Source organism: Bos indicus, chromosome 28 (genome assembly GCF_029378745.1).
Source record: "Bos indicus isolate NIAB-ARS_2022 breed Sahiwal x Tharparkar chromosome 28, NIAB-ARS_B.indTharparkar_mat_pri_1.0, whole genome shotgun sequence".
Lineage (NCBI taxonomy): Eukaryota > Metazoa > Chordata > Mammalia > Artiodactyla > Bovidae > Bos > Bos indicus.
The window spans coordinates 35,062,835-35,089,735 of NC_091787.1; the positions used below are offsets into that span (position 1 = coordinate 35,062,835).

Sequence of the window (26,901 nt, forward strand, 5' to 3'; positions counted from 1 at the left end):
AGGGGCTCCACGCGTGTGTTTCAAGAAGAGGGTGGTGCTAGGAGCCTTATCTGGGCCCCATGAGGGTCCCCTGAGCCCCCAAGGCCTTTGGTGCTGAGGTGGTGGTGGGGGGGTGGTTGAGCTCATATTCTCCCCAACCAACTCAATGCTGGGGAACTGGCTGGTTTCCCTTCCCTGTGTCTGTGTCTTACACCAAGGCCTTCACGGGCTGGAGCTGCCCGCTCCCCAAACCACCTCTGCCCTGGAGCCCTCCTCGCCCACCTCTGCAGCTGTGAGCACAGCACGCTGCTCCAGGCAGAGCCCCGGCTCTGCCTCTGAAACATTGCACCAGGAGGTGAGATCTCAAGGTTCAAATCCTGCTCTGCCCCCAAGTGGCCTCAAGTGAGCCCTTTTCTCTGAAGGCCTCAACTAGGGGTGTGAGGGTGGTGGAGGACGCCAAGGGGAGAGAGGCAGGGGTGGGTCAGAGCTGGGCCCTCCCATCTGGGTCCACTGACGCCCCTTTCTACTGTGGACTCCGCTCTCTCTACTCTCGGCTGCCAGCTGCTTCTGGACGTGGACATTAAGTCTAACCGGAAATCCTTCCTGTCCAGGGGAATTACTGGTTTCCACGGCTCCAGGAGATGTCGAAATGCAGGCTGGGCTTGCCTTGGATTTGTTTTTTTTTCCACAGAAAACAAAGCAAAACAAATACATGGGCACGTGCACACGACACATAAGGGCAGAAAATCGAATGGTAGCCCTGACTCCTCAGGCCCAGGATGGGGTCGCTCAGCGAGTGAACAAGAGAACCAGGTTCCTGGGTTGGAGGCCTGGTGTCCCCGTGGACACCCTGTGTGATCTCTGGCCTGAGCCACAGACAGTGGGAGCAAGCGATCCACAGTGCTGGCCCCCTACCCGCCGCCCAGCTGCCAAGCTGTGTACAGGGCCTTGTGTTCACTGGGCTGACTTATCCACACAACATCCCCATGGAAGCCACGGCTCAGAGAGGCCAGGGGAACTGCTCAGGGTCACCCAGCTGTGGGAGACAGGACTGATCTGGAAGCCAGCACGACAGGGCACAGGGCCACTGAGATGGACGGACTCCGAGTCCTCAGACCTGTACCGGGAGCGCAGCCCTCCCTGGGCTGCAGGGGGAGATGCCCTCTTTGGGGGGTTTATTCTCTTCCTCGCCCACTCTTCTGGACTGGGTCCCCTCTCTGCTCACTGCTTGGCTGCAATGACACCCACCTGCCCTGCCCATCATTTCACAAAGCCTGAGGCCAGGCACCCAGAAGTGAATTCTTTCTCTGCGCCAATAAAGGGAAAGGGCTTGATTTCAGGATTCACTGTGCGCCCCAAAGAAGGCAAGGGATCCCGCTTCGGGAGTCAGGGACCTCTCTTCCTGCCTCTTCCCCACACTTCCCCATCTGTGTTCCCTGATCCCAAGGACTTACATCTTGTTTTCTCTGCTCCATCTCAGAGGCTGCAGTCTGGAGGCATGGACTGGCCCATAGACATGTCGTTTGGCTATTTAATAAACTAGTTGCCAAAATTTAAAAATTTGAAAATTCCATGTAACAACTTGGACTTCTAGTCTCCCCTACCACCCACTTCCCACCACACCCCAGGTGCTGTATTCTTGGCAGCAAGTGCATGGAGCTGAGGATGGGGTGGCCAGCGGGGAGGCAGAGCCCCTTGTGCACAGTCTCATTCCCATCCCCATCAGCCTCACAGGACCATAAGGCCCATTTCCAAGCCTGGTGCTTCTCAAGCATGCATGTGGGACTGATCAGGGACTCTAAGGACCTCAGGGAACCCAAGTCAGTGTCTCAGCATCTCTGGGGTGGGACCAATCCTCCCGTAGGTGATTCTGGTGAGCAGTTGGGTTGAGAACCACAAGTGCGCTGACCCTGAGTGGAGGGGCTCCGTATGCAGGTGGTTCCTTAAGGCTCACTTGGCTGTGGCTCCAGGCTCTGTGAGCCATGGCCCTCGGTGAGAGCCCCACGTCGAGAAAGCCCAGCCTGGTCCTTGCTCAGAAGAAGGGCCCTCTGTTTCCTCTCCCAGGGACTTTCCAGGAGGTCCTGGACACTTGAGTCTGCTCACTGTGGGATACTCAGCATCTGAGGCCCAAATCCCAGGCTTGGAGAGAAGGCCAAATGGGAGCTGCAGCGGAGGCCTGGGGCTGCCGTCTCTGAGGAAGATTCACTCCTATATATGGTCACCGGGAGCCCCATTGCAGAGCGAGCTGTGACCTAATGTGCCGACAATCTCGCCCAGTCTGGGGCCCTGCCTGGGAAGGGCCCTCGCCCCGGAGAATGTCTGCTTGGGGACAGAGGGGCTGGGAGGAGGCGAATGCTCGGGGTAGAGACAAGGTGAGACAAGACATCCCAGACACTCAGAGACCAGAGGGGCGGCCCCAAGGCCCCCCACCCCTCGTGGCCTCCTGCGTCTGTGAAAATGTCCAGCTCCCCACTGATGCTTTGTGTAGACAAGGAAACCCAGGAGCCTCTCTTGGTTTTAAAAGTTCTTTTAATAGAGCATGAAAAGGCTATATCTCTATAGGCAGGCCGTATACAGATTCTCCAAGAATAAGGCACACGACGGAATGCCATCCCAAGGGCGGCCCTCAGGAGAGGTTGGGAGGCTTCTCCACGCACCCTCCGAGCTGGCCCACGGGTTCTGTTTGTCTTTTTAGCTGGACACACACATATTAACAGATACAGACACCGACAGGGTCACCACACAGGAGTGGAGGAGGTTGAATGGTGAAGCTGACAACAGAGAGCGGTGAGCTCCCGTAAGACCGGACGCCTCCCAAACGTCAGGGTTAGTTGTCACTCTGGGCTATGATGTAGTGATGCTGGATTTAATATTTGTTCCAAGTAGATTCAAGTCCGTTAGATGCTGGAGGGCAGGTCTCAGGGCTCTGGGTGACAAATCCAAGTTCAAAGAGCACAGGGCCCTGAGGCATGGCTCAGATGGCAAAGCTCCAAAGAGGGAGATTGGAGAAATCCCCCTCCTGCTTCCTCTTCCCTCCCTGGGCCCTGCTGACTGGGAGCCCTGGACCAGGCCAAGGAGGCCATCTTTGGAGCTGGCCGACTTATGGAGGGGCTATGTACATGTCGCCTCCTCCTAACCTGGCTCACTTCCACCCCCACAAGATTAATAACCATGATAACAAGATAATAATAAGAAGGTGCAAGAGAATGGGTTCTAATGCTGTGCTATCCTCAGCTGAAGAGGCTCAAAGGGTTCACCATTCCCTTTTTCACTAAGTATCTAATAATAGCTTCCCTTACAAAAAGTAATACTTTCCCAAATACACATATGTATAAATACAGGACAGGAACACATGAATAAGTCTAAGCACTTGAATAATATGCTGGCTACCTAATACTGATATTTTCATCCAAGGAAAACAACAGAGAATAACAATAATATGGCTTAAAGAATTGCAAAGATTTTTTTTTCCTCATCAGAATTATGTACCAACTTCATATAATATTCTATGTAGACAATATTTCCTTCTTAATGTAATTCAGTTGCAGACTTTTTACAGACCAAAGCATAGTTAAAAAAAAAAAAAAAAAAAACCAAACCAAAAAAAAAAAAAGCAAAAACAAAACAGGAAACAGAGAAAAGTTCTCACCATAAATATTTTCTTGCAGCTTGACCAGAAGGTTTGCAAAAAATACTTCCAGAAATCTTCCTTTGATATTCTATTGCCCTCCTGAAAGCTCTGAAGTTTTGAAAATGCCTCTCTTTTTGTTTAACCTCAAAAATCAAGCAATCGTATTTTTCTTTTTCTTTTTTTTTTCTTAAAAAAAGCCCTCAAATATATACAGACAAAAATCACTGTGAAGTTTTCGGGAGAAGGTAACAAATTCAGTGTTGTGAGAAAAATTGGAAACCATGCAGAAATTTTAACATCCATGAATTTTCGTTTCAAAATACACACATAGTATTTTTTTCTTAAAAAAAAAACAACACAAAAGGAATTCTGTGTCAAGTATAACTCAAAATAAATACAAATTCACAAGTAGAACTATTGAATACTTCATATGGGGTAAACACCATTCTCTCCCAACTGGATCTCTAGACCTACTAACTGCAAGCGATTGTCCCTTTTGAATGTACTACAACCACACACTTTCTTGTCTCCTAGGCACCCAGGCCCTCTGAGCACTTAATTCTCACAGCACCAGCCTGGACAGCAGTGGTTCTCGCTGAGCCCAGAGAGCTCCCCAATTCAGCCAAACAGTACTGGAGGGGGTGGTGCAGAATGGCAGCCTCGGGGGAGGCCCAGCCCCCGCTGGCCGGCTCTGTACAGACGGTGGGGTGCAGTGGCTGCCAGCTGGACAAGCCCACTGGAAAGGTCAGTTTGGGGTGATATCCCTTCCCCTCTTGACCTGTGGAACGCCCTGGCCTCCTGGGGTCTGGAGCCTGGGTTCTTTCTAGGGTGTGGGCTTCCCCCACAACTGCAGCCCAGGCACGCTGAGACCAAGGTTCCCCCATGGGGCTAGGTCCCTGGAAGTGTTGAGCCTGGTCCACACAGCAGAGACCAGCACAATGTCCACCACAACAAATGTTCTCGTTAGCAGGGCACTGGTATGGCTGACAGTAACAGCTTCCCCTCCAGGAAGGAGAGCCCTGGGCCAGGGTGACTCTGGCTCACGGACACCATGGAGCAGGCAGGGAGCAGCCGGGAGGGCCTCCTCAGAGGTGGGCAGTGAGCGTCTTCTCAGCCAGGGACCCGCACTCTGTCCCTGTGGCCGGAAGGAGGCGGCTATGGGGCTCAGGCTGGAGCAAATACTCTCTTCTTAAGTGCTCAGAAGGCATGGCCTCCCCCACAAACCTGCCCTGCAGCCCTCTGGCTGCACACACACTCACTCCATCTCTTTGTCTCACTCCCTGGACCCCTGATAAACACTTCGCTGTAACTCCTCAGTTGTACAAAGCATTTTCATTTGAAAACAAAAGGCGACCGGACATAGGTTGGGTGTCCTTGAGCCGTGGTAAACACTGAATTTCAGGCCCATTTCATGGTCTGATTTTTTTTTCCCCCACAGAGGCATAATGTTGGGGCAAAAATCAAGTGACTCAGCTCTGACAAGCCAGCTCCCCTCCCCTCGCCCCGGGAGAAAGGAAGGGGTGACATAACAATAAAAATAGGGCTTCTCACTGGGGAGAGAACGAAGAGCAAGGTGATCCCCCCCGCTTGCTGGGACAGCGTGGCCCTGGCCAGTGTGAGCGCCAAGAAGCCTCCCTGTCCCCTGGGGAGGTAGGAATCATCAACCCGGCTTTGCAAATGAGAGGTTCTGTAGCTTGTACTGGGGTTGCCTATGTAAGGGGGGGACAATTCTTCATGTTTGCAGGGTAGGGGACAACAGGAAGAGCTGGGGTTTCACTTATTAAGTGACTGACTGACTCCCGCGGCATACAGGATAGTGGGTGTACAGGACCTGGAAACCCTCTCCAAATAAAGCTCTCTGCTCCAGGAGACGGTGTGTAGCCAGGACGAACCCCAGGACATCAGAACACCTCTCTGCTGTCATTCTCTCATGGGACGAGTGGGGAAACGGAGAGATGAGAATCCTTCCCAAGACTCCATAGGGCGTCACTGGCGGGGCTAGCATTAGAACCTGGGGCTTGGATCTTCCAGGCCTGTGTACTTCCTGCCAGAGTGGCTCCACTGCTGGGTTCTACAGCCTCCATCCGAGGGTGGCCCCCCAGCAAGGGTGGGAGGGGAAGAGGGAGGGAAGGGAATGGGACCGACAAAATCTAAGCAAGAGGGGAAGTATGTGGCGGGGGTCGGGGGGTGGGGGGGGGTGGAGGCGCGGCTGGACATGCACCAGGTCACACCTTGGAACACTCTCCAACATTCAGTGCCTCCCGTCCCTGACCCCTGGGTTTGTGGGGGGTGGGGTGCAGCACCCAGGTGCCAAGCCAGTGACGTTAGAGGCGGTCAGATTTGGGGCTCAAAGTGGCAGGGGGCAGAAGTGCCCACTCCCCAGCAGCTGCTAGGACAGGTGTCAGCTCACCATGAGTGCTGACTTGGAAAACTGGGGCTTTGCAAGAGTGGCTTTTCACACAGGGCCAACTGGAAGGTTCTGGGCGGGAGAAGGCGGTCTGGCTGGTCTCGGGGAGACAGTCCCCTGCAGGCTCTAGGATTCACAGTAAATTTAGTGCACTTGTGGCCAATACGAGGCTGCTCACCCCAAAGGGAGTCTCAGAGAAGAGCCTGCGGGGGACACTCAGGGCTCTGTGGGGTCCTGTGTGCTGACCTCGGCTCGCCCCGACCCCTTCACACAGACCCACATCCACTGCAGGGAGTCTCAGAGACTCAGCCTTCCAGGGGCACATAGCGACATCAGTAACACTGTCAACATACATGAGCCAAGAACCTAAGAGCCCACCCCGCTAGACCTGTCAGCCTGCGAGGACACCCCCGCACACACACAGGGGACACGCGGGGGGTGGTGTCTTCTCTGGCGGGCGGGAGGGTGGCGCGGCAAGGCCGGCGGCCAGGTCATTGCACACGCCGGCAGTAGTAGCCCAGCACCTTGCACTTCTCGCACAGATGCTGGGGGTGCTCCTTGCTCTGGTCGGACACATCCAGGCCATCAGGTTTCTCCAGGGGTCTCTGCAGAGAGAAAGGAGGAAGCGAGCCCAAGGGTGGGGAGGAGGAGGGTGAAGAGAAAGAAACACCCAAGTAGGGGGAGTGAGACAGATGTGGAGAGAGGACAGGCAGACAGGAGGAAGGTGACAGAGACACAGGAAGGGCGCAGGGAGAGAGCACATCAACCTGTAATCAGAGTTTGCTTCCCAAAGCGCCCAGGACCCTTCCTGCCTCTCGCCTGCCGCAGGTAACACACGTGTCCTGCGAACTGAAGGGCACAGGCCGAGGCCTTGAGCTGGGAGCAGGGCTGTGGGAGGGCGTCTCGTGCCCAGAGCCCCAGGTCTAGACCCACTTCGCCCACCACCTCCCAACACCCCACCCCCCGCCAGCACTCTCTGAGCCGCCACCACCTGAAGCTCACAAATGGTGCACAGACGTGATCCAGCTGGAGAAATGGAGGCCCAGCTCAAGGGAGACCCAAGCTCCATCCCCTGCTTCCCGGCACACACTGCTTCTTCCCAGGCCACTTGTCATCCCCATACCTGCTCCTGTGCCTCAAGACTCAAGGGGAGTTTAGGGCATTCTCTGGTGGTCCAAGGGTTAGGATTTGGCGCTTTCCCTATGGGGGGCCAGGGTCAATGTCTGGTTGGGGAATTAAGATCCTGCAAGCCATGTGGTGCAGCAAAAAAAAAAAAAAGACTCAAGAGTTCAGCCATGAAAAGGAATGAGTCTGAGTCAGCTGAAGTGAGGTGAATGAACCCAGAGCCTGTTATACAGAGTGAAGTAAGTCAGAAAGAGAAAAACAAGTATCACATATTAACACATATATATGGAATCTAGAAAAATGCACCTATTTGCAGGGCAGGAATAGAGATGCAGATACAGAGAATGGACTTGTGAACGCAGCAGGGTAGGGTGAACTGAGAGTAACGCTAACATATATACACTGCATTGTGCACAACAGTCAGCTAGTGGGAAGCTTCTGCGCAGCACAGGGAGCTCAGCTTGGTGCTCTGTGATCAGCTAGAGGAGCGGGCAGCAGGCTGTGGGAGGGAGGCTCAAGAGGGAGTGGGTCTGTGGACATACATAGCTGGTTCATGCTGTTGCATAGGAGAAACCAACACAACATTGCAAAGCAACTGCCCTCCAGTTTAAAGTAAATTTAAACATAGAGTTTAACCTGGATGGGGTCATGGCATTTCAGGCTTGGGGTAAGCAAGTCCTTAGCTCTATGAGGTCAGTAGGCAGTGTTCTGATTCATTCTGCACCCCTGGGCCTGGCACAGTGCCTGCCTATTTATGGAAGACTGAGGTCCAGAGAGAGGAGGTGACTTGTCAGACCTCTGATGCTGCTTACTCAGTGTGACCTCACAGAACCTCAGTTTCCACATCTGTTAAGTGGGCCATTTTTGCAGCTTGTTTACAGGGAGGAGTTAGGCGTTTAGATGTTTGTAAACTGAGGGGTGTTCAGCATGTAAAAGCACATTTCTGTTACATGGGGGGCTTCCCTGCTCCCTCTGGTATTCTCAAAAGCTAGCTTGTTTCTCTGGAAAACATATGGAGGCTATTAAGCAGACGTTTTCTTGGCTGGCAGCTGTAGCCCCAGCCCAGAACCCCTACCTGTAGCGAGGTCCCCTGTACAGGACTCGGAGGGGACTCAAAGGAAGCTGGTCAGGGCCAGATGGCAGCCACATGCCAAGGAGAGGGGCAGGAACTGCAGGCTGGTGTGGGCCCAGGGAGCCTTGGTGCCCGTGACCAGGACCCAGGATGGTCCTGGAGGGAAGCTGAGTGTGAGTGCTGCCCCTGGGCAGGCTGCAGACTGCTCAAAGGGAGCACACCAGCTCATCTGCATAATTATGCAGTGCCTGGCCTGCAGCTGACACTCAGAGCAGGTGGGGAGCGGACACGTCCGAGGGCTCTGGGAGGTGATGGCCTGTGGGTGGGCAGGGTCCTGATGTAGGGTCATAAAAAGTCATTTCCGTGCTTCTAAGCCTACAGCCACATTGGGAAGACATAGAAACAGGGCAGGAGCCTTGCCCTCACCCAAGAAACTTTCAGATGACCAACTTTCCTGCCCAGGGGAGAGGAGAAAAAGTCTGTCTTCATGTCAGGCTTGGGCTCACACTACCTATGAGCTGTGTGACCTCTCAAAAGTCACTTAACCTCTCTGGGCCTCAATTTTTTCCATTTCTGTTGTTGTTTAATCTCTACGTCGTGTCTGATTCTTTTGCGACCCATGGGCTGTAGTCCACCAGGCTCCTCTGTCCACGGGATTTCCCAGGCAAGAATACTGGAGTGGGTCTCCATTTCCTTCTCCAGGAGATCTTCCTGACCCAGGGACTGAACCCACATCTCCTACATTGGCAGGTGGGTTCTTTATCACTGAGCCACCAGGAAGTCCCCTTTCTCATCTATACAACAGGCTAATAAAGGTACCTGACTTCCCCGGTGGCTCAGACGGTAAAGCGTCTGTCTACAATGCGGGAGACCTGGATTCAATCCCTGGGTTGGGAAGATCCCCTGGAGAAGGAAATGGCAATCCACTCCAGTACTACTGCCTGGAAAATCCCATGGACAGAGGAGCCTGGTAGGCTACAGTCCATGGGGTCCCAAAGAGTTGGACACGACTGAGTGACTTCACTTTCACTTTCACTTTCAATAAGGGTACCTACTTCATAGGGTTGTTGGGAAGAGTAGATAAGTTAATATATGCAAGGTTACTAGAACAGTGCCTAGTACATAAAGAGCAAACTGTCTGTTAGTATTAATATCATGCATCATTGCTATTGTTATGTAGAAGGGGGCAGGCTGAGAACAGGGGAACCAGCTGAACCCCTGGGGAAACGCACTTGCAACATCCTGGCCATTCCCGCTCCTCGGCTGTGACCTGTCAGTGCCCCTTCCCCCCATGGGTCCTGGCTCAGCCCTGCCCAGGCGCTGGGTGGAGGAGGTGGGGAAGCTGTCAAGGCAACTCCCCTCTGCAGAGGGAAAACAGTCAGCAGCTGGGACTGATCACCCCAGGGCCACCCCCACCCCCCGCAGGGAGGCAAAGCCCATTCTTGTTTTCTTCTCCTGGAGGGCAGGGCCGGCAGGGGGAAGCCACAGCTGGAGTCTGACGGGAAACAGATGTAGTGGGGAGCAGGGAGAGGGGAAGTGGAGAGTTCTCAAGAGATGGACACCGACAGGTCAGAGCTCAGGGAGCAGGAGAAATAAAGCAGCCCCTTTCCACCGCAGGGGCCGGGGGGAGCCTGGGGGGACAGATGCTCCAAGCCCCTCCTCTCAGTTCTTCAAAGGCTCCTGACTGCTGGGGGGCCTGGCAGGGCCATCACCCCCTCTGTCCTGCCCCCAGCTTGCCACTTCCCTGAGGAAGAAGAGCCCTGTGACAGGAGACTGGGGAGTAAAGCAAGAGCAGAGCGGGGTCCCAGGCCCCCTTGACGGGCTGAGTGACCTCACTCAAGTCCCTTCTTCTCTCTGGGTCTCAGTCTCCCTGTTGCACACAGTAGGTGCTCAACAAACAAGCACAGAATGACTGGGAGAGGGAAGAGCAGAGCCACACATCCTGCATTTGGTTCGGAGACTGTGGTCCGGAGGTGGTAATCAGGGAGGCGGTGCTTGCACTGAGCTTTCAGGTTGGAGACGATGAAACAGATGAGGCTGCTGCCAGTCTGGGGATGGCGGGTACAGCCCTGGCCTCTTGGAAGGGGTGCTAAGGCAATACAGGGGCGGGGTCAAGGAGGCTGGAGCCACTGCAGGGAGTTGGGCCCTGGTGGACTTGGGTGCATGGACGGGACCCCTCTGCTTAGGTCACAGGCTGTGAGAGTCACTGGGACTGAGCGTTCCAGACCGCCAGCACAGACTCCAGCACCATACATCTGAGTTCTGGCAGGAACTGGCCTATCCCCAGCTCCTGCCCCAGCCAGCTGGCCTGACCTGCACTTGTGCTCGCCCGCCCCTCCCCTCCACGGGTCCCCTGCAGGTGTTCTCGGCTAGCCCCACCCTTCATGAGTTTCAGCTTCTCTACTGAGCTTGGGTGAGTCACTTATGCCCTTTGCCTCAGTTTCCTCCCCTGTAAAATGGGGATACAACAGAGCTGACCTCCTGGGATGGCTGAGAGGATAAAGGGATAAAACATGCAGAGGAGTGCCTGCCCACTGCACACTGCTGTCAGGATCTTCCCGAGTCTCCAGCGGCTGAGGCTGACCTGCAGCCTGGCCTCCTCCCTCCTGCGCTGGGAGCCCAGGGGTGTGCTCCAGCCCACCCAGTTCAAGGAGGGCGGTGCTAGGCCCACCTGGCCTCAGGACCGGGTTCCAAAGACAGGTGCAAATTCAATTCCAAGGCCCCATGTCTATGTGGGGGCCTTGGAAAGGCCACATGACTTCTCAAGATTGCACGCTCACTCCCAGTGAAGCAGGATGAACAGGACACCTGGTCTGTGGGCAGAGCACACAGGAAGGGTGTACAGGGGCTTAGCAGATGGCACCCAGAGCGCGGCCACACCTGTGACTCAGGCCAGGAATTCTCTGAACGCCAGTAGGTAACCCTGTCTGATGGAATCCCATCCCTTGGGTTGGAGAGGAAGCTCCTGGAAGGCCTGGCAGCACCCTGACCTTCGTCTTCCTTTAGAACCTACACAGACCAGCCAAGCAGTCCTCAATGGAGTGTGTCCAGCGAGGGAAAGAAGGAATCCCTCTGACAGCACTGGCCCTGCCCCAGGGCCCTGGGTGCGTGTGCTGATGATTGGACATTACAGGAGGTGGTTTTGGACTGGGGTCCCAGACCTGCTTAGGAATTGCCAGGAAGACCTCGGGAGCCTGGATGCTGAGGACTGTTTACCCTGCTTGCCTTCAGCCCCATCCTTGATGTGCTCCAAAACATGTGCATGCCACGTGTCCTGTGCCCCCGCTACTGGGTCACCAAGCCTGTGTTGGCGCCCCAGGGCCTCAGTGTCTCCCTCGGTGTCATTAGGCCTGGACCAGGCCCCTGCACTAAGGAGCCCCTCATCCGCTGGGCTGTGTGGCCAGCTCCCTATCTATTTGCCTGGGAGCCACAGGGTGGGTGCTGGGAACCATGGAACCCTGAGGGACAGAGCCTGCACTCAGCGACAACGGAGGCCTGCACACAGTCATAAAATCACAGAATAGTTCAGCCACGAGAGTGCTCCTGGACAACTCCCAGACCTCCTAGTAGGACAAAGACCAAATTCTGGGTCACAGTCTCTGAGCCAGCCCCTCCGTCCAAACTCCCTCCAAACTCTGCTTCCCTCCTCGGCTCCTCCAGGCTCTCCTGTCCTCTGCACTTGGCACATGCTCTTCCCACTCCCACGCCAGTCTAGTCCCCGTGGTCTGCTGACCCTCCATGGCCCCTTCAGGGCTCAGCCTGACACTACTGCCTCAGGGGAGCCTCCCCCACCCTCTGGCTTCCCTTTCCCTGTGCCCTCCTCCACCCTCCGCTCCTGCCATCCTCAGGGAAGACTCGCCCTACCCCCAGCTCCTCATTATCCGACTTCCTCACCAACCCTAACCTTCTCTCCCACCATCCCTTGGCCACACCCTGGACCTGGTCTTCAGAAACCCGCTCTCGTGGCAGCTCTCAGCTCCTCCCCTGAACCCAGACCTGGGCCACCTCTCCATCAGGGCTCCTCTGGCTTCTTTTCCTGACCAACTAGCTGATGCCCCCGGACCAGGCATTTCCAACAGCACACTTTTCCAAATATGCCCCAAACTCGGCCCTCTTCCCTCTGAAACACTCTCCTGGCACACCTCGGCCCTGAGCCCGTGCCATGTCTGGCTTGCGCCTGCGTGCAGCGAACACTGCTGGGCACAGCGCAGAACTGAGCTGATGGCTTTGGTGACAGCTACAGTCTCAAAGCTCCCCTGGGCTTGGATGCTGCTGGCCAGTCTGGTTATGTTTCCCTGGTAGACCCACTTCCGCCCTCATCCTTCAGCCAGCCCACCATACCCCTTCTCACCCTGGCTTTTGACTGAAAACGTCGCGTCCCACTTCACTGAGAAGACAGAAGCCTTGGAAGTGAAGCCCCTTCTCTGCTCCATGTCCGTCCCCAGGCATCCCCCGCCCCTCCCTCCTGGGCCGACCATATGGCATGCCTCTTGTCCCGGTATCACCAGCCTTTTACTTTCTTCTGGGCCACCCTCATTTACCCGTAACATGCTCCAGGCTCTCTCACCATATAACATCCATCTCAATGGCCTGTCTCTACTCCAGCTATGGTCCCATTTCTCTGCTTCTCTCCACAATCAATGCCCTTTGAAAAAGTGGACAGTGAAGGTATTTCCTCTGCAGCCTGGCCCAGGGAACCTATGCCACCAGGGCCACCATCCTGGCCAACAGATCCCCTTGTGAATCAATATCTTCACTCCGCTTATGCCTGACCTGCAGGGTGTTGGCTTCAGTGGTTCTCATACCTGGGTTGCAGCTCAAAAAATCCTCCAGATAAAAGTGATTCCACACCAAAAGCTTCGGGACCATCTCCTTGTTACCAAACCTCAAGGGTCCTTCTCCGTGGTCATGACAGCTGACAGCTCAGCAGCAGCCATCGCCTGAGGCCGGGAACGATGCTCCCTCCCGCCTCGGGGACTCCCTGCTTTGTGGCCTTCCTCACCGGATGCTCCTCCTTCATCTGACTTCTGAATGCTGGGACTCCACAGCACATGGTCTGGGGAATCCCTTCTCAACTTTGTCCACATTCTGCAGGGCATCTCATCATTCCCTACATACCTTTAGGCCAGTGGTACCCAATTATCAGTAACCACCTTGAATTCTTACATGAACTTCAGAAAAACAAACCCAACTGCCTTCTTGACATCTTGACCTGGATTTTCAGGAACATCTCAAATGTAACAGAGGTCTCTTGCCTCTATCTAGAGCACCTATGTCACACCCCAAACTGCCCCCAGCCCAGACTGCCCACCGTGATCATGACCACCGTCACCCACTCGGGAGCTCAAGCCAGAGTGTGACTGCTTTCCTGGATTCCTGGCCTCCCCTCACCATGCACATCCAGTCCCGTGGCGCTCTGTCAGACCCAGATGCAGACCCACAGACTTCCTATGGCTTGCCTGGCACTATTGCCATGGCCTTCCTACTGGTCTCCCCACGCCTCCCAGACCTTCTAGACCAATCTCTACACATACCCAGAGTAATCACCTGTAAGTGAAGCTGTTTCTTGGTGTTACCCTGTAGGGCCCCCCACATTCCTCTGGGACTGTCCCATTTAGCTCTCCTATTCCTCCCACCCCACCCTCCTGATCCTTCACTGAGCTCTGAGCCCTGAGTAGCCCAAGTCCAACAGCCTCAGGGCATTTGCACCTGCTCTACCCGCTTCCCGGGATGGCCAGCCACCCTCTCGTGACAGGTGTAGCTTCTCTCCCTCCTTCAGGTCCCAGAGTAAATGCCGCCTCCTCTCTGCAGCTGCAGAGTGGGAGCTCCCTGGGGTGGTCCACCTCAACCCCCTCCCAGCAGGGCAGCAGGCCCTTGGTCACCAGCCCTGTTGCACAGTCCCAGGCACCCAGCAGCTGCCTTGTGTACAGGTGCCAACTGGGCGCGTGAACCAGTGAAGGGCGCTTTCCTACAGCACTCCGCTGCCCTCTCATCGCTCTGCGTCACAGTCGCACCCCAGTTCATTACTTTCAAAATTCACTTGGGTCTGTGGTCGCAGGGTCTTGGTACAGTGGCCTCTTTATCAGTCCTTCCCTGCCTGGGAAAACAGGCCCTCTCTCTCTCCAACCGCCCCCAGCTCCCATTTCCGATGAGACAAGGAAAGGAAAGGGCTCACTTGGATAGATGTGGTCTCATTGCCATCGTATGAAGGAGCAAACTGAAGCTCAGTAAGGGAAAAGGTAACCCTCTTCTATCTGTTCTACATAAAGGCCCTGGAATACACCCCGCCGGCTCCCCTGTGCCTCCTCCCCCTCGGAAGGCTCCCCTGCTCCCGCCTGCCCCCCTGTTCGTCCTCCCACTCCGTCCCGCCTGCTCCCTGCCCCCGCCCCTCACCTGCTTGTGCGGGTACACGTTGATGTGACACTTGATGCACTCCTGCCCCATGTTGGCCCAGGAGTTGCCGCTCATCCATTTTCTCTTGCACTTGGGACACTTGTACTCGCCGAAGCAGCGCTTTTTGCCCTGGTACGGGGTCAGACCCTCGCCTTTGGGGCGTGCCTAGAGGACAGGAAGCAAACACAAGGGATTGGGGTCCACCCGGCCAAAATAATGCCCCACCGGGTCCCCACGGTCTCTCCCTTCAGCCTTCATGCCCTGCGTCCCCAGGTGCAGACATGGGGACACCTTTTGTCCCAGGTCTGGAGGACACCAGTCACCCCAGAGCGCACGTGGGAATCCCAAGGCTGGGAGACTCACACGGGGATGAAGAACGGAGCTGGTGGTGGGTTTTTAGAGTGAAGAAAGCAAGTACTTCCTGGTGGCGAGGAATTACTCCTTAAACACCGCAGTCATTAAGGGGGAGCTGGCAGTCACATACCTCCCGACACATGGCCCACAGTGGTGTGGTTTAAATGGTCACTGGAGGGGCAGCATAGGCAGAACAGCACCTCAAAAGCAGTGAGAGTGTGTCTCTCCTCAGCCCTGCTCCCTTGCTCGGCAGCTGTGTTAATTTCTTTTAGACCACCCCAAAGATTGGCTCTCCATTTTCAAATGCATACTGCATATATATTCCTAAAGAAGACCAGTCCTGGGTGTTCATTGGAAGGACTGATGCTGAGGCTGAAACTCCAATACTTTGGCCACATCATGTGAAGAGTTGACTCATTGGAAAAGACCCTGATGCTGGGAGGGATTGGGGGCAGGAGGAGAAGGGGACGACAGAGGATGAGATGGCTGGATGGCATCACCGACTCGATGCACATGAGTTTGGGTGAACTCCGGGAGTTAGTGATGGACAGGGAGGCCTGGCGTGCTGAGATTCATGGGGTCTCAAAGAGTCGGACACGACTGAGCGACTGAACTGAACTGAACCGAACAGCACATACATATGTATGCACATCCTTTCTTTTCCCTCACTCATACTGAGACAGATTATAAACTTAGTTCTGCGTCTTCCCTTTCTCACTTAATAATAATCCTAGACATATATATATAAAGTATTTCCCCCCAATCAATCAGTACAAACCGAGCTACTGTTCTGTGCTGTTAAGAGTAGCATAGTATGCAACTCTGTGCAAGTTTTATGGTGCTTTCTCATCACTACTACAGCTGTCTAGACTGTTTCTACTCTTCTATTACATGCAGCGCTGCAATGAATACCTTTGCATATATGAATGTGTGTGTGCAGATGGTAAAGAATCTGCCTGCAATGCAGGAGACCCAGGTTCAATCCCTGGGTTGGGAAAATCCCCTGGAAAAAGGAATGGCAACCCACTCCAGTATTCCTGCCTGGAGAATTCAATTCCATGGACACATCATGGGGTCACAAAGAGTTGGACACAACTAAGCAACTAAGACTTCCATGTGTGTGTATATAATTTTGCACATATGAGAGTACGTTTGCCCAATACGTTCCTAAAAGTGAAATTGCTGGGTACATGGGTGTGTGCGCTTTTCATTTTTAAGGATGACAGTGACCATTAGCCTCCTTTCCCCACCCCCAGCTGCAGTTGTATCAACTTAACATTCCAACTCCTCATCAACAGTTTTCATCATTGCTAATCTAGGAGGTAGACTTCTCAGAGTAGCTCTGACTTGTATGATATGTATTATAAACAAGAGAGAATTTTTACATTTAAGAATCATTTGTGTTTCCTTTGTGATTCTTTTTTCCTGCTGGGGTTTGATATTTTTCTTGTTGATTTGCAACTGTACTTTATATATTAAAGAAACTAGCTCTCTCCTACATGTTTTTTTTTTAAAGCATTTTTACTGAGATACTATTTATATAGCTTATATATATATTTTTATATATAATATATATTTATATAATAGTAATATATATAGCTAATATTTCACCCATTTAATGTGTACAGTTCAAAGGGTTTTGGTATATTTGCAGAGTTATACAACCATCACTACAGTCTAATTTTAGAACATTATCTGTTACTCCCCCACAGAAACTCTGCATTCATTAACAGTCATTCAATGTCCAACCCCCACTTCCTCATCCCACCTAGGCCCAGGAAACCACTAATTTAACTTTCTCACTATAGGTTTCTTGTTCTTGGCATCTCAGGTAAGTAGATCATAGAATAATTGCCCTCTTGTGTCTGGCTTCTCTCACTCAGTGTGATGTTCATCCACATTACAGCAGGTATCAGGACTTCATTCCTTTTTGGTGCCAAATAATATCCCATTAGGGCTTCTCAGGTGGCTCAGTTGTAAAGAATCTGCCTGCCAAGCAAGAGACACAGGTTCGACACAGGGAACGCAGGTTCGATCCCTGGTTGGGGAACTGGGATCTCACGTGCTGCAGGGCAGCTCGGCCTGCGTGCCGCAGTGGCTGGGTCCACACACTCTGGAGCCAGCACAGTACAAGTAGAGAGCTCGTGTATGGCAGCTAGAAGGGTCCACACGATGCAACGAGCATCCTGCGTGCTGCAGCTGAGACCCGACGCTGCCAAATAAAAGCAAGAAATATTTTAAAAAAGAAGTACTGTGCTGTGAGACAGTCTGCTTCCATAGTAATGTTTCCTTGGGTATTTGTTTGTTTCCAAAGTAGTGCATAAAGGTCAAGAACACAGACTCTGGATCCAAACCCTGGTTGTGATCCTGGGCAAGTTACTTCACAAGATTAGTGATAGGAACTACCACAAAAGCCTGTTCCGAGGATTAAGTGAGGCAGAACACTTAGAACAATGTCTGGCAAATAAAACAGGGGTATTTGTTGGTATTATTTACTAATGTAGAACAACAGCATCATATAAAATAATAACTTCTTCCTCCGGTAATCATGTCTTTTTTGCCCAGGCACCATTACCACCATTTGGTGACAGCCTACTAGAATTACAGACAGAACCCTAAAAAGGGAGATACGTGCCGAATGCGTAAACCTAAACTCAGAGGGTGGCAGCAGTGCCGCCGGGTCTTCTGGGCCCACTGCCCTATGTCTTCTGGACCCTTCCTGGCCTTCCTGGCAGCCGTGACATCCTGGGGAGAAACTCCGCCTGAGCTCCGAGGCAGGGCTGACTCTCAGCACTGATCAGATTCAGGGGAGAGACCAGTTATGCAGGAAGAGTGCTCCGCGTGCGGTCAAGCCCCAGGGTCCAGTCAGCGTGCAGTAGAGAGGCCACCTTATGACTCTGAAGACGCTCTGAGTTGTGATGGTCTCAAGATAGTGAGCCCTCCAACCGCTTCTGGGGGCACCTTTTCTACCTGGTTCCTGGTGCCCACAACTTCCACAGCCTCCCTTCTCCAGTAATCCTGAAATAAGAGACTAGATGAACTCAGTCTCATGGTCCTTGTTCTTAAAGTGAAAGTTGCTCAGTCGTGTCTGACTCTTTGCGACCTCATGGACTATACAGTCCATGGAATTCTCCAGGCCAGATAACTGGAGTGTGTATCTGTTGCCTTCTCCAGCGGATCTTCCCGACCCAAGGATTGAACCAGGGTCTCCTGCATTGCAGGCGGATTCTTCACTAACTGAGATATCAGGGAAGCCCAGAAGTAAAAGTGAAAGTCACTCAGTTGTGTCCGATTTTTTGCAAACCCGTGGACTGTAGCCTGCTCTGCTCATGGAATTCTCCAGGCAAGAATACTGGAGTGGGTAGCCGTTCCCTCCTCCAGGGGATCTTCCCAACCCAGGGATTGAACCCAGGTCTTCCACATCGCAGGTGGATTCTTTACCATCTGAGCCACCAAGGAAGCCCTTGAAAGGACCTACATTTCACAGGGGAACTGGGATAGGCATGGGGTGCCGAACCAATGGTAGGATTCCAGACTCCTTGGTTGAAGTGGGAAATGAGGTTCTTCACCAGCCAGACCCACCCGGAGATCTGGTTCTGCAGGCCTCTTGGTTCAGAGATTGATGGGACCTGGCACCCGACCTCATACAGCTGGGGTCAAGGGCAGGGGTCAAGGTGTCAGATGTGGGAGTCGAGGTATCCTGGGGCCCTCCGCAGCACAGAGCGTGAGGATTGGGGCAGGACTGACAATGCAGTGCCCCCAAAGTCTCTGCTTCAGAAATGAACAAAAAGGAAAGCTACTCAAATAAAGAAGATACTGCGTGTGCACCAAAGGAAGAAGCAGGAAGATGAGAGAAGAGCAAGGGGTAAGTCGGGAAGTATTGCCACACTGTGTAATCAGAAAACCAGCCATTCCAGAGCCTTCTATCAGGGACTGTGAGTGGCCAGGCAGGTCCCAGAGACAGGGGCTTCTGCCGGACCAACACACCATTCCCACACAACTGTCACCAGGCCAGGCACCAGGAGGGCCAGCTCTGACTTCCCACCATATAGGACGTGGCTCAGATCTCAGATTTCAGGACCAGATGCTAGCAATGACATATTCTGTCTCTATCTGGGACTGTCTGGGGGACCTTCAGCAAATCATACAACCTCTCTGTGCCTTGGTTTTCACAACCAGAAACCTGGGATGATGATAATGGGCCAGCCTTCCCAGGGCTACTGGAGGAATTTGATGCATTCATACTGATGAAGGTCTTAGCTCAGCAGATGGACATTGCAAGTGCTCAGTAACCATTAGTGATTTCAGTAGCATTCGCCTCTGGACCTTGTACAGGGAGAGGGAGCAGGTATGTTCCAAGTGATGTGGAGACTGGGGCTGAGACCACTGAGCATAAACTGTAAGAGGGAAGTCCTAAAAATGAGAGGAAAGCCTAGGGAGAGGCTGGGCTCACCATCCCCGAGTTGCAGTTGAGCAGGAAGGGGGCAAGCAAAAGATGAACAGCATTAGGTGTCTTCACCTGCTGGAATCCTCAGAGAGAGAGCCAAGAAAAGTACAGAAAGGCTGTGAAAGCTCTGTGGATGCTGTGGAGAGGACAAAGAGGGAAGAGAACGGGTTTTTACAAAGCACCACCTGTGGGCTAGGCTTTGTGTTCATGGCTCCACGGCCTGTTCGGCTCCCATTTAACTCTTCCCATAATCCTATGGGGCAGGGAATATCATCGACCCTCTTAACAGATGGTGAAACTGGGGCATGTGGAAGGACTTGCCAAAGAGCTCCCAGAGTACAAGGGCAGGAGGTCAGGCTCAGCAGGCTTTCCCACGAGCCTACAGTTAACTCGCCCTTTCTGTCTGTCATTCCCAAGCGCATCTGCACCGTAAAGCAGAGGCCTGCGCTCAGGAGAAATCCCCCAGGCCTCCAGCTCAGCCTAGCCCAGTGGCTTTGCTCTCCTGTGGGTCAGAGTGGGAGAGATGACCTGTAGGGCAGGGACAGGGAGGCAGGGGATGGAGAGGAAGGCAGGTCAGCAGGCAGCTCTGGGTAGACAGCACCCACTTCCCGGAAGGGCTCAGTCCCATTGTGGCTGTGCTTACAGACGAGGGCCGGGCCAAAGGGAGTAGGAATTTTGGATGGGACAAAGACTTCCCTACCCCCAACACTTCCCCCCGCTGCCTCTCCTCCCAGAAAGGCACGGCCTCTGCTCATAAACGTCAGTGTGAGCAGTGACTGCTGACAGCCTCGCAGGGGCCGCCACCCACCCCGGCTGGGAAGGAGGCCAAGACTGACTGGGCTCTCCTGACCTGGGCCCCTGCCACGTTCCCCTCTGGGAGATCACATGTGCCAGGAGCCCAGGCAAAGCTCAGTGGGGCTCAGGAGCCAGCCCTCTTAGCACAGACAGGCCCCCCTAAGGACCAAAGAAGCCAAAGGACTTGCTCAAGGACACACAGCCAATCAGGGATGGAGCTGAGACGACAGATCAGATCCTCTGACCTCCAGGCCAGGCTAGAATCAGCATGGAGGGCAGCCTGGGAAGTGAGAGATGGTGGTTGGCATGGAGGTGGGAAGGAGAACTTATGCCAGGGAGCAGCCAGGGCAAAGCTGGGCAGAGGGTAGGGGGTGGGGTCATCCAGGCATGCCAGAAGCTTGGGGAGAGATGCAGATGATGCTGACACTACCTGGACACGTCTTGGGGGTGGCTCAGTGTTTTCTTTCCAACAGCTCATGATATTTCCTGTGTGGCTGACCAATAGGTAGTGAGCTCCCTGTCACTAGGGGTATGCAATAAGTGACTGGGTGAACAACTCTCAGGGACACTGCCAAGGGGACTTTTGCCCTGGTCAGACAGTGGGCCCAGGGCACTCCGAGGACACTTCAACTCTGTAGTCCTCCCAACTCTTCTTGCTGGTGAAGGCCAACCAGGCAGGTGTGGAAAGGGAACACACTCAGACACTGCTGGGGTGGAGGCTGAACAGGAACATTTCCTACTGCATTTCCATAGTGCAATTCGGCGGTAAGGTTTCAAACTTGAGAAGATGTCCATTCCTTCCCCCCAGCAAATCTATATCTGGGTGACCATTCTAAGGAAATAAAAGATCAGAGATGCAGACCACAGGGAAGTTCAAAGATGACCATCACATCACTGTTTATAATAGTGACAAGTCGGAAAAAGCTAATGCCCTGGTTCCCTACATGATGTTACACCCATTGGACAAATGACAGCAAAGCCATTAAAACATTTATGAGGATTTCTTAAAAAGGGTTTGGGAAAACATTTTATAAGAAAGCAGGATAAGCAATCAAATACAGTCTGCTCCCAGAGTAAAACTGTAAAAAGAAAAGATGTGTGCAACAAGAGGGCAGGAGGGAAATCAGTCAGAAACGTTCAGAGGTTGCCTCTATGAGACAGGATGCTCTGCTCTAATTAATTATCTCAAACGAGTAGGTAGGCATTACTTTAATAGAGAAAATGAGGGCCCTGACTTGCAGGCCCCTCCTGCCCACAAGGGGGCGCCCTGCACTTTCCCAAGGTGGTGAACCGGAGATGGCAGTTCTGTCCATACTTGGCCTCTTGGGCCTGGGTGTGGGGCAATGGTCAACCTCTGGCTGCTGGGTCTGTTGGAACATGTGTGTTCGCAGAGCTGCCCTGCCCTCGGCCATGGTGTGGGCTTCCCACCCCCTCTACCCATTTGCTCCCTCAATTCTGAGAACAGCTAGAATCACCCACACCTGTCACGTAACGTAAGTCTGGCTGGTCACTCTGCCCATCAGTTTCCCTGCCCCTGCTTCCTGAAGTCCCACCAGGAGTGAGTCAGGCTTCAGGGTGAAGCTTGTTTTCCTCTCGGCCTCTTTTAGATTGAGTTTTTTGCAGGGAGATGACATCATCACCTTTGGTCGCTCGAAGGAGAGCATCGCAGGGACCCTGGCTCAGGAGGAGGCAGTGAGCTGGGGTGATGAGGACCTGAGGCTGTGCCCTGCACATGACAACTCCATGCTGGCTTCTGTCCCAAGAGGTACAGCCTCTGTTCTCAGGATCACAGTTTCGGCCACGGGCCCCAGCTGCAAGGCCTCAGCCCAGCCCTGGTCATGCCACCTCTGCCTGCCCCACAGAGCATCCTGTGCCCTGGTGAGCTTTGGGACAGACTAACAGCTACACTCACTAGGTGTCTCTTAGGAGGCAGGTGCTCTGTACAATCACCTGTGAGGCAAATATGCTTAGTCCCAGGGTTAGAATGAGAACACAGGCATGAAGAGGTTAAGTAACTCACCCAAAGCTATGCTTTGATGACGATGCTTGGATGGCATCGTCAACTCAATGGACATAACTTTGAGCAAACTCTCAGAGATAGTGAGGGACAGGTGGTGGAGTCTGGTCTTGAACCCAGACCGCTGACTCAAGCCCACTCTCTCAATTGCCCTGCACTGTGCCAGGATGGCACAAAGATGAGGAACTCACACAGCCAGGACAGTAAGAGACAGGAAAGGGTTGCTACTGCCATGGGCCCTGGCCTGGGAGCATCCCTTCTCCTCTCTGGGCCTCAGTTTTTCCATCTCTGCTGCTGCTGCTGTTGCTTCAGTCGTTTCCGACTCTGTGCGACCCCATAGACGGCAGCCCACCAGGCTCCCCCGTCCCTGGGATTCTCCAGGCAAGAACACTGGAGTGGGTTGCCATTTCCTTCTCCAGTGCATGAAAGTGAAAAGTGAAAGTGAAGTCGCTCAGTCGTGTCCAACTCTTAGAGACCCCATGGACTGCAGCCCACCAGGCTCCTCCATCCACAGGATTTTCCAGGCAAGAATACTGGAGTGGGGTGCCATTGCCTTCTCTGTTCCCCATCTCTAGAATAAGAATTGATGCTTCCAACTGTGGTGCTGGAGAAGATTCTTGAGAGTCCCTTGGTCAGCCTGGAGATCAAACCAGTCAATCCTAAAGGAAATCAATCCTGAACATTCATTGGAAGGACCGATGCTGAAGTTGAAGCTCCAATACTTTGGCCACCTGATGTGAAGAGCCAACTCATTAGAAAGACCCTAATGCTGGGAAAGATTGAGGGCAGGAGGAGAAGGGGGTGACAGAGGATGAGATGCTTGGATGGCATCGTCAACTCAATGGACATAAGTTTGAGCAAACTCTGAGAGATAGTGAGGGACAGGGAGGCCTGGTGTGCTGCAATCCACTGGGCAGGCTTTCCTTCTTGAGGCCCATAGGACAACCTGGCAGCCCCACGCACGCTGGCTCTCTCAGCCAGGGAGCACTAGGCTGGCCCCACAGTGCATCCAGCTGAGAGGAAATGGCTGAGTCGGGAGAGCAGGGGAAGGAATAAGGATCAGACGGGCTCCTTGCTGGCTCCCTGTCCCCTGTCTGCATGCTCTCTGCGGTCAAGTGGCTGAGGTGGTGCTGGCCTAGAGTAAAGAGGGAAAGAGCCCTGGGTTTGAGATGCCCTTTCCATAGATGAAGACAGAGGCGGAAGGGCCCAGGACTCTTGGTGCAGCCTCGCTGACTCTTCCTGGAAAGCCCAAGAGGGTTCTGGGAACCCTCGCTAAGGGCTGGGGGCCTTCCCTGGAGGAGGAGCACCCCTTCCCTGGAACTTCTCTCGAGCCCCCCTTTCTTAGGCCCATGGGGGTACCCCTGCCCTTGGCACTCTCTCCTCAAGCCTGGACACATGGGGAGGAAGCAGGGGCTCCGATCAGAGGCCTGGGCTCAGCTCTGGCTCTCGTAGGCCCAACTTGGAATTTCAGTTTCTTCTTCTGCCAAGTGAAGGGGCTGACGTAGAGGAGCTGGGACGCCAAGATTTCATGAGCACCCACCATGTGCCAGCCGCTTGCCAACTTGTCACTCCACAGCTCTTCCATTGTATGAGAGAGCAAATGGAGGCCCAGAGAGGCCAAGCAACCTGTGCAGGGCCCCACAGCCGTGAAGCCAAGACTTGAACCTGATCTGCTACACCTCCTACCTCATGCATAGCTGCTCCTGAAACGGTTGTGAGAAAATGAGAGAACAAGCCTGTTTCTAGGACCACGACCCCACCTCTGAGCACCACCCCTTGGCTACCACTGCAATCATTCATTCATCCAACTAACATTTACTGAGTACCTGCTATGCACCAGGCTCTGTGGAACATTCCAGGAATATGGAAATAAACAGGACAGACAAGGAATGCTTGCACAGTCTGGGGCCTTCCAAAGGATCGACCCTGTGTGACCCTTTCACCAAGCATGGCCTACACCAGTCACAGACACCCTCGGACACGCACTTCCAGGCTCTGGCTCAAGTCAGACTCACACCTGCAGAAACACTCTCGGACCCGCATCCTCGGGTAGAGGCTACTCTTCACCCAGTCCTCCCAGATGACAGGCAACGGGGCCAATGCAGGACATGTGAAATGATCTCTAATCGATGCAACAGCCTTATAAACTCTGAACCCTACTGACAGACAAGGAAACTGAGGCTGCAGACAGGGGCAGCGGTGCCCAGAGTCACAGAATTGGGAAACAGTGGGGCCAGGATCTGAGCTTAAGCCTGTGCAGTGCCAGGACCCACGCTGCTCTTTCCCCTGTTTTCTGTGACTCCGCTTAAGCCACCCTCCCAAGTCCCCCATGCTCATGTGTCCAACACACGGCCCGGGGAGGCCGGCAGGAGGGCTTCCTCGGCCTCTGCAGCCTGGTCGAGGCAGCTGCGGGCTCTGCGGAGGCCCGAGAGGAAGCAGGAGATCAGAGGGACAGGTGGGCTGGGCCCTGCGGCCGGCAGGCTGCCGGGAGGGAGGGAGGAAGGACACTGCAAGAGGCCCCCTGGGTTTCCTCCCGAGCCTCAAGGGCCCCCTTGTCTGAGCACTGGCGTCCTGGCCACCTCCCCTAGACCCCCTCCCCTATTCTGGGTTCCTGCCGCAGCCCAGCAGGAGCCCCGAAGGCCCAGCCTCCTCGCCACCCCTCCCACCCCGTTCCCAGCCCAAAGCCACCGCAAAAATGCCATCCTGATTCCACAACACTAGGGTTTGTCAAAGTGCAAGGGAACAATGACGCTTTCACAGTGCCAGGAAAAGGTCTCAGGAAAACCCTGGGGAGGGGGCACCGAGGGGGAGTGAGGAGACAGGGAGAGCGCCGAGATGGAGCAGAGAAGACAAGGGGCGGCTGAGAGGCAGAGGCCAGAGGCAGAGGCAGGCAGGAGTGGGGAGGGGGTGTGGGCTGGGAGCCAGGAGACTGAGAAGACAGGGCGGCGGGGTGGAGGCGGGGGCAAGGAGTGACAGGCGAGGGGAGAGAGAAGCGGGGAGACAACCGAAAGGGAAGGAGAAAACAGATCCAGGATGGGCGCCCTGACGGAGGCCAAGAAGCCCCTCCAGGACCCAGAGCGGTGCAGAGGCCCCTGACACCCCTCTTAGGCCTCTGGGCACTGCACCCCTAGGAGTTACCCTCCCTGCCACAGGAACCCCTCTCTCCAAATCCCACCCCAAGGCCAGGCAATTGGACTTGCTCTCAGGCAAAACTTTTTGGAAACCAGAGACTTTGTAATCACATGAACAGCCACTCCCTAAGCTATCTGTTTCCTGCTTCTGGCTTTCCTCCATCAGCAAAACCACACGGATCAGAGCTCAGGGGCGGGAGGGGAAGGGCGGCCAGTCCAGAGGGGTGGAAAACATCCGAATCAGAGCGATTGCAAAAGGCCTGGGTTTTCCTCCCCTCCTGTGACTGCAGAGACAGCGATTGCTCGTCCTGCCGCCACCGCCGCTGATGGGTGGATGCGATGGACAGAAGGTCTGCAACCACTGTGTGGTTGGCCGAGAGCTGGATGCTGCTCTGAAAACCATTTGTTCTCCTGAGCGGGTTCCCAGAGCCTGGTGCATCTCTGTTTGGGTGGTCCGTTTGCCTGGCAAACCCTTTCTTCAGACTGTGCCCCTCCCCTGCGGTGGGCACAACCCGGGTCCAGCCAGGCAGAGTCGCCCTCAGGTGCTTTAATGGCCACGTCAGGCTTGGGAGCCCCCAGGACCTGCAGGATGGAGGCAAAACACTCAAGACTTTCAGACTCTTCCCCAAGTGGCCCGGCTGACCTCACCTTTGTCGCTGCTGTTCCCTCCTGCTGCTGCTGCTGCTAAGTCGCTTCAGTCGTGTCCGACTCTGTGCGACCCCATAGACGGCAGCCCACCAGGCTCCCCCGTCCCTGGGATTCTTCAGGCAAGAACACTGGAGTGGGTTGCCATTTCCTTCTCCAATGCAGGAAAGTGAAAAGTGAAAGTGAAGTCGCTCAGTCGTGTCCGACCCTCAGCCACCCCATGGACTGCAGCCTTCCAGGCTCCTCTGCCCATGGGATTTTCCAGGCAAGAGTACCGGCGTGGGTTGCCATTGCCTTCTCCGGCTGCTCCCTCCTACCAAACTTCTATTCCAACAACAACGAAATCACTTCCTGCAAATAACTCACCCGCTCTGCCCTCACACCTTTGCTCTTGCTATTCCCTGCCCCCACCCCCCAAACCTTCTACACCTGGTGGATGCTCCTGTACTTAAGGCCAAACTCCAAGGCCACTCCATCCGGCCTCCCACTCCCAGACAGGGTTAACTGCCCTCCTTGGGGTGTTCATGCCACTCGAGTCCCAGGCTTGAGCCTTAGCACAGAGCCCTTCTGCTGCCTCCCTCAGAGAAGCCCTGGCTCCCCAAACTCCCAGGGGACTTTGTGGTCTGCACCACTCGCTTGGCTGCGGGTCATGTCCCGCCCTGACCCGGCCTCTGGCATGCCAGGGATGATCTGGCATGCCAGAGATTTCATCCTGAATTTAAAGAACTTTTTGAAAACTGCCGTTTCTTTCGTCTAGTTTCCCAGTAGTCTCTGAGTGCGCTGGGACCACGAGGGGCTCTTGAAGCACCTGGGTGGGGCTCAGGCCACATCAAAAGCTGGAGGGGACAGAGGCGTGGGCAGTGCTGGTGATGGGTGAGGTGACGGGTGAGGTGATGGGCGAGGTG

The 26,901-nt window shown here is 54.2% G+C and overlaps 1 protein-coding gene across 2 annotated transcripts in view; it reads right to left on the reverse strand.

Annotated features, from left to right (window-relative positions):
* Window positions 1–2,490: 2,490 nt before the first annotated feature.
* The window catches only part of ZCCHC24 (zinc finger CCHC-type containing 24), a 65,127-nt gene continuing 40,716 nt past the window's right edge, over window positions 2,491–26,901 (reverse strand). For both annotated transcript variants that reach the window (XM_070781912.1, XM_070781913.1), the window contains exons 3-4: window positions 14,608–14,772; window positions 2,491–6,622 (exon numbers count right to left, since the gene is read on the reverse strand). In XM_070781912.1, coding sequence (XP_070638013.1) covers window positions 6,509–6,622; window positions 14,608–14,772 — 279 coding nt within the window. In that variant the 3' untranslated portion in view covers window positions 2,491–6,508. The remainder of the gene's footprint in view (window positions 6,623–14,607; window positions 14,773–26,901) is intronic.